This window comes from Peromyscus leucopus, chromosome X (assembly GCF_004664715.2).
Source record: "Peromyscus leucopus breed LL Stock chromosome X, UCI_PerLeu_2.1, whole genome shotgun sequence".
In the NCBI taxonomy this organism is placed as follows: domain Eukaryota; kingdom Metazoa; phylum Chordata; class Mammalia; order Rodentia; family Cricetidae; genus Peromyscus; species Peromyscus leucopus.
This window is the reverse complement of record NC_051083.1, coordinates 123,291,744-123,298,753: the sequence shown is the minus strand read 5'-3', so window position 1 is coordinate 123,298,753 and position 7,010 is coordinate 123,291,744. Positions and strand designations below refer to the sequence as shown.

Below are 7,010 nucleotides of genomic sequence, written 5' to 3'. Positions count from 1 at the left end.
GTGGGGACCAAAAGGACTCCAGTATCTCTATCAAGTGTCACTCAATTAAGTGAATGAACTGAATTTAGAAACTTGCTTCAAAAAGTGCCCACCCCCCCAAAAAAAAATCCTATGGCCAAAATGCAGTAGAATACAGAAGTGCCACCCAATACAATTTGTCACCTCCAGACCAATGCCATCCCGTGCTTCAAGGCTCCCAGATATGTTTCTTTAGAGAGAGAGCATCAACTAGGTTGTTTAAATCTGGTATTCACCAACCTAGGATCTTCAGATCCTTCCTTGACCTTAAAGACAGAGAAGCTGCACCCTCAGCCCCACAATGCTCTGTAGTATGTGGGAGAGGGAGGGTCCTACATAATGCTCCAGGGACTGGAAAGTGATGTCCCTTCCACCAGTTGGAGTGACCTTTTCGACCTAAAAAAAAAAAAAACTACCAACAAAGAACAAAAAAACAAAGGATGGTTCTAAAGTAGACCCAAGCTTCTTGATCAAGGCCTTCCCTCTGCAGTCTGAATACAGTCCTGGATGTACCACTGTAAATAGTCCAGAGATGTTCTCAAAGAGGCAGGATTGGCTTTAGAAATGTAAGGCTTTTGTCTGCAGGAAAAGGTTTCCAAGATAAATTGTTTTCATTTCCTCAAACTGGTATTTGGCCCTGGGCATCTACACACTTGAAAATGTTAGACTACCTTGGATGGCACTAACTCTCAGGCCTGAACAAACTTCAAATTTTGCCACCCTCTCCATGTGCCAGCAAGCACCTACACAGATCTAACCATCCCTATCCAGAACATCCCTTCCAAAAGGGATGTGTATTAATCAGGTCTGCGCCCCTGAAAAATTTCTCCATGATTCATTAGTGAAGAGTCAACACAGGACAGCCCTTCCCCTGCTCCCTCTACCAGTAGCTAGCTCTAAAGCACAACACCATAAGTTCTCTTTGCAGATAAGGCCCTTGGAACAGCCGACTTCTCCAGCAGTGATGGGAGGAAAGGAGATAGGCAATGAACTATATACCTGGAGTTTGCCAGGTTAGGCCTGCCTGAATCCAAATCACCAGTGTTTTACAAATAGCTCACCAACGACAGGTCCTGCTCTGCCCCAAGTCAAGCCAGCTGCTTGTCTTTCCTGGGTTGGAGGGACCTGGAAGTCCCTGAAGGAGAGAAGGGGCTCCTCTGGGTGAAGTTTCCAACTGAAGCCAACAAACGGCGCTCTTGTCCTGCCATGGGTCCTAGGATCCCCTGGCTCGACCCCAATCTGAGGGAGTCTTAATGCTCCTGGGAGCGTTGGGGGATGGGGAGGAGGCACTTGGCCCAGTTCCTAGTCTGGGCTCTTCGTGTTGCCCACCGAATCCCGGAGGCCCCTAAGGCTAAGAGTGTTGCTGAGCGTGCTCTTTCCCCCTGTGTTTTGCTTGTTGTTGTTAACGGATACGGAGTGTATAAGTTGAAGACTCTGCAGTTCAACACCTTGCCATCCGGAAAGCCTCTGCCTGAACTGGAGCCACTAGGGTTACGATACCTGCTCAGACACTTCTGCCGACCCTCAATAAAAGTAACTTGACTGGTGTCTTAATCTTCATTGCCGGGAGGGCTTCCACCACCCCGCCCCCAATCTCCCCAGGCCCACAAAAGTGACTTTGCTTGTCTGTTGAAACAATAATTTGTAATAAGAAAGTTTTCTTCTACGGGTTTTGAAGGGAATTTGGTGCAGCACTTATTTGATGCTATGTAGCCCAGCCCAGGGCCACCAGATGGAGGTCAGTTTAATCCCAACCACCTCAGAGAAGCTGAGAGAGTGAGAGAAGGTGCCTGATCCTACCAAGAGACCTCCGTAAATCTGGTAGGATGTAATGTGAAAATGAGCTCACTTAAACCAAGACAAGGTGTGATCAAACGACAAGCAGCTAACCTGCTTCTGGGAGGAACAGGGGACCAGCCCCACATCCTCTGCCTTGGGAAATATGCAGCTCAGGCGCTGTCACCACAACGGCTTACTTGGGTCCTAAAACTTGGAAAGAATCCTGACATCTGTCAGGCTACTGGACGCCAGGCTGCGCGTCGGTTGGGTAGTTTCCTAAACCGCTCTTCACTTAGCAACAGCCTCCGGGGCCCAGAAAAACCTAGAGAGGGCATGAAGAGGGTGGTGGGCGGCCAGGGGCCAGTGCACATCGGCTTTTTAGGGGACCTTGGGTGTGCCTAAGAAAATCTGAGTCTGTCAGCCAATTTACCAAGAAAACAAGTGCAGGTGGGGTTTGCTGAATCATTCTGTTTTTTGAGACTTGTTTTCCAGCACAGCTGTGCGCGTGCGCAGGCACAAACACACTAACATATATCCCCACACAGAATCTTTCCAGAGACTTAAACCCCCTACACCCACCTAACTGACTGATATCCTTGACAGGAAACTACTCGGACCAGTTAGAATGCAAATTTAAAAAGGAAGGACTCAGGACCACAAACTTCCTGGAAGTGATACCAGCTGGAAAGTGAGATTCTGGTACTAGCGGTCCGTCTGGCCACGAAAGGGCTGAACTGGTCTGAGTCCTGCAAATGTCGGCGGCTTTTTAATTAGTGCAAGAGAGAGAGACAAGCCAGGGGTGCAGGCATCCAAAATCACCTCATTTTTGCATTATCGCTGAAAAACTAGAAGCCTGGAATCCCTCCGCATATATGTTTAAGTCTTAAGCTTTTCTTTGGAGTCCCCACCTTTCCACCAAGCTAAAGGAAGAGGCGGGAATCCAAAACTGCGCTGACACCTTATTTCGATTTCTGCCACATCTGCCCAGATGGCTTCCCATTCCCTCCCTCATGCGGCTCCGAGAGTTTCGAACGCCATGCCACTTGCTTGAGTTGGCAGCAGAGAATGAATGTCCAGGTTCCCTCGCTCGGCAGCAGCTGGGGTTTCTCTAGCCGCTAGTCCTCGGCAGATAACCCGACAAAGTGCCTGAAGGTCCAGCTCTGCTTTTCTGGGCTTCGGTCAGAAAGGCTGTAAAACAAGAAAGGAGAAGCGAAGTCTGTTAGCATAGCCAGCTCGAGGGGGAGGCGGCGCGGTTGCGCGCCGAGAGCGGCTCACAGCGGTCGCGGCAGGTGCGTGGTTAGAGGAGGGGGCCCGGCGGTCCACCCGGAGCAAGGCCTCGGCTCAGCTCCGGCCACCGCACACACAAACCCCCCCGCAAAAAAAAAAAAAAAAAAAAAAAAAAAAAAAAAAAAAAAAAACAAAAAAAAACTTTTCTTTTACTCCGAGAGGCTCCGTGTTGCCATGAAAACGGATTTTCCAAGGGGCCCGACCCTCCCCCTCAGGAGCATCGGACTGGAAAACCCGAAATGGCCAGACAGCAGAGACAAAAAGGGGCCTCTAAGCGGGGGCCCGGAGCGAGAAAGTGGAGGGCCGTTCGCCCTTTCTGTCCCACACACGCTCCCCACGCCACCGCGTGTGAGCGCCTCCCCCAGGGCCCAGGCAGAGGGCCACTCACCACTGGCACTTGCAAAACCCCCGGAGAGCCTCACCGCCAGGTGCGCTCGCAGTCTCCCGCCCCAGTCCCTGACCCTCGCTCCGTCGTGGACGCACTGGCCCTCGGGGTGGAGGGTTCGGGCAGCCAGCAACCAATTAATTCCAAGGAGGGCTCTTAGAGGCTCAGCCTAGCGCACCTCCGTTATGTATTGAATGTCCCAAGCATGCCTGGGCTGCTGGCGGTCCCCAGTGTCTTCAGCGCTGGCAACCGCAACGGTTGCAGGTCCTCGGTGCAGACAGCGGGAAGATTTTCAGGCTGGCCCTGGGATGGGGCGCTGGTCAGCCTTGTCAAGGCTGCAAAGTTGTTTTCTGAACCCCGCGGGCGCTCCTCTGCCCCTCCCCCCCAGCTCTATTCGCGCGCCCTCTTCCCCTCCTCCCTCACCTCCTCGGGTTTCGTTCTTTCAAACTTTTTGAGACCCTAATTGGTGGTCTCGGAGCGGGTCTCAGGGGCTCCCGCCTCCTGAATAACTCTCATCACGTCACTCGACCCAAGAAGGGTACGGAGGGTGAACTAAAGGGCTCCCCGAACTTTTTTTTAGCTCCAAGCTGGGCCATAGGGGGCTCGGTGTTGATTGGCCAGGGCTCATCACGGCGAGCCTGTCAATCACGGGGCCCACGGGTGGGGAGGGGCGGACCGAGCCCCAACCCTCCCGGATCGAGCAGGTATATAAAGAGGCCGGGCAGACTTCCTGGGCAGGCTGCTAATGCGACCAGCTCGAGAGAACGCATCAGGTGAGAGAAGCCCGCGCGTTCCCGCCGACTTCGCGCGGAGCACTTCCGCAAGCCTGCCCTTCCCGCTCGAGCCGCCGGTCCCCCGGCCCCCAAGCGCCACTCCGACGGAGTCCCCTGGCCTTTTCACCGTGGCCGCTCCAGCCCCTGGAGCGCCTTCTCCTCCCGCCACGCTGGCGCACCTTCTTCCCGCCCCGGCAATGTACAGCCTGCTGGAGACTGAACTCAAGAACCCTGTAGGGCCGCCCACCCCGGCCGCGGGCACCGGCGGCCCCGCAGCCCCAGGCGGTGCAGGCAAGAGTAGCGCGAACCCAGCCGGCGGCGCGAACGCAGGCAGCGGTGGCGCGAACGGCGGTGGCGGTGGCAGCGACCAGGACCGCGTAAAGCGGCCCATGAACGCTTTCATGGTATGGTCCCGCGGGCAGCGGCGCAAGATGGCCCTGGAGAACCCCAAGATGCACAACTCCGAAATCAGCAAGCGCTTGGGCGCCGACTGGAAACTGCTGACCGATGCTGAGAAACGACCGTTCATCGACGAGGCCAAGCGACTGCGTGCCGTGCACATGAAGGAGTACCCGGACTACAAGTACCGGCCGCGCCGCAAGACCAAGACGCTGCTTAAGAAGGACAAGTACTCCCTGCCCGGCGGCCTCCTGCCCCCGGGCGCCGCCGCCGCCGCGGCCGCCGCCGCCGCTGCCGCTGCCGCCAGCAGCCCAGTGGGCGTGGGCCAGCGCCTGGACACGTACACGCACGTGAACGGCTGGGCCAACGGCGCGTACTCGCTGGTTCAGGAGCAGCTGGGCTATGCGCAGCCCCCGAGCATGAGCAGCCCGCCGCCGCCGCCGGCGCTGCCCCAGATGCACCGCTACGACATGGCTGGCCTGCAGTACAGCCCCATGATGCCACCCGGCGCCCAGAGCTACATGAACGCCGCCGCCGCTGCCGCCGCCGCCTCGGGCTATGGGGGCATGGCGCCCTCGGCCGCGGCCGCTGCAGCCGCCGCCTACGGGCAACAGCCAGCCACCGCCGCCGCTGCGGCCGCTGCCGCCGCCGCCATGAGCCTGGGCCCCATGGGCTCCGTGGTGAAGTCGGAGCCCAGCTCTCCGCCGCCCGCCATCGCTTCGCACTCGCAGCGCGCGTGCCTTGGCGACCTGCGCGACATGATCAGCATGTACCTGCCACCTGGCGGGGATGCGGCTGACGCCGCCTCTCCGCTCCCGGGCGGTCGCCTGCACGGCGTGCACCAGCACTACCAGGGCGCCGGGACTGCAGTCAATGGAACGGTGCCGCTGACCCACATCTGAGCTCCCGCCTGCGCTCCTAGCTCTTCGCCCCCACCCTGCCCCACACCCCCACGTTGGGACGCCTTGTTGTTTAGCTTTGCTTGCCTGGGACTGTTGCCTTGTACCGAAGATGAGGAGAACCGAAAGTTTTGCTGTAGCTGTCGGGTTTTGTACAAAAGCAAAAAGTCAGGAGCGGCGGAAATGGGACTTTGTAGAGCCGCCGGCTTCTGACCGCTGCCCCTCCCTCCCCCTTTGTAGGCTGGGAATCGCTGTGATGTTTGCGAAGAAAATGCAGCCCCTTTCTCCTCTTCCCGGGTTCCTAGGTTCTTACGTTGCATTTGAAAATGTTGTCTTGTTAGTTTGCTATTAATCGAAGAGTGAGTGAAGTTGACCCAAGAACTGCAATGCCTCCACCCCCCACCCCCGTCGTATTGCTTCTGTTTTCCTGGGGTTTTTTTTGGGGGGGGGCTGGCCGCGCCAAGTGATGCGACAGCTAAAGCCAATGTTAATTTATAGCCAGGTGTGCGTGTGTTTCCCGCCTCGCCGCCCCTGGCCGCGGGACAGCTTCTGTCCAGTGCGCATTTAGGCTGTTGAGTTTGTGATTTCTTGCAGTGATCTGTTTGCTATTTCGTCTTGCTAATGTGTTCTTTCGTTTGGGTGGTGGGGAGGGGGTTATTTTGTTCCAGGTTTTTTCAAGATTTTACTCTTAATTCCTAAATGAGAGATCAATAAATTTTATAACCAACATGCTGGCGTCCTGATAATTTTGTGGGCCCGAAATTTTAAGTGCAGATTGGGAGGGAGAAAAACACTTAATTTTACAATTGATTTTGCAGACCTGGGACTGAGTAGGGCTAAAGTGGGGTGAACATGACCTGAAATGATTTCTTTTAAAGTACTGGAGATCCAAGCTACAACAGCTCCCCTCCAAATACTCTCAAATGAGAAATAGTCTCAAGTGGAGGAAAAGGTTTGTCTTCTGGGAGCGCCTAACCAGGAGCCGGCCCATGCTACCTGAGCTCCACACCCCGTTTGCAGCCGTGCACTTGTTGATTGCGGCGGTGAGAGCATTCAGGGATTGATTGTCTACTTCCGCAGCCATGCGGGGCGGGAGGCAGACACCTGCGGCCAGGAAAACTTCCCCAAAGCGGGCCGCTTACTTCTGTGCACTGGGGCGGGAAGATACTTGAGCTGAGTTTGAAGTATTTACAAAACGAAAGCCCTTCAGAAATCTCAGTGATCGTATTTAAAATAAATGGTTACAGGCGTCCTCATCAGGAAATAAATACTTCCACCGTGGTAGCTGAAGTGGAGGTGTGAATATTCAACACTGGAAGATTTTGTTTTAAAAGTTACGCTGTAGATGTGTAAAAGAGTTCTAGAACTCCTCCCAAGGCTTGCTTTTAACTTGTCAAAGCAGTTTGCTTATTTATTTTCTAGAAAGGCTCCCTCTCATCTTGAGCCCAGGACTTGTTTTTTATTCCCTTT

The 7,010-nt window shown here is 55.1% G+C and overlaps 1 protein-coding gene across 1 annotated transcript; it reads left to right on the top strand.

The window, feature by feature from the left end:
- The first annotated feature begins 4,072 nt into the window (after positions 1 to 4,072).
- Positions 4,073 to 6,267, top strand: Sox3 (SRY-box transcription factor 3). The gene has a single exon (XM_028885085.2). It carries the CDS (start codon positions 4,215 to 4,217, stop codon positions 5,541 to 5,543), a length of 1,329 nt encoding a protein of 442 aa, XP_028740918.1. The 5' UTR covers positions 4,073 to 4,214; the 3' UTR covers positions 5,544 to 6,267.
- Positions 6,268 to 7,010: the final 743 nt, after the last annotated feature.

What these genes read in the sequence shown, in the direction of transcription:
- Sox3 (XM_028885085.2), top strand. Translation starts at nt 4,215, where the DNA reads ATGCGACCAGCTCGAGAGAACGCATCAGGTGAGAGAAGCCCGCGCGTT.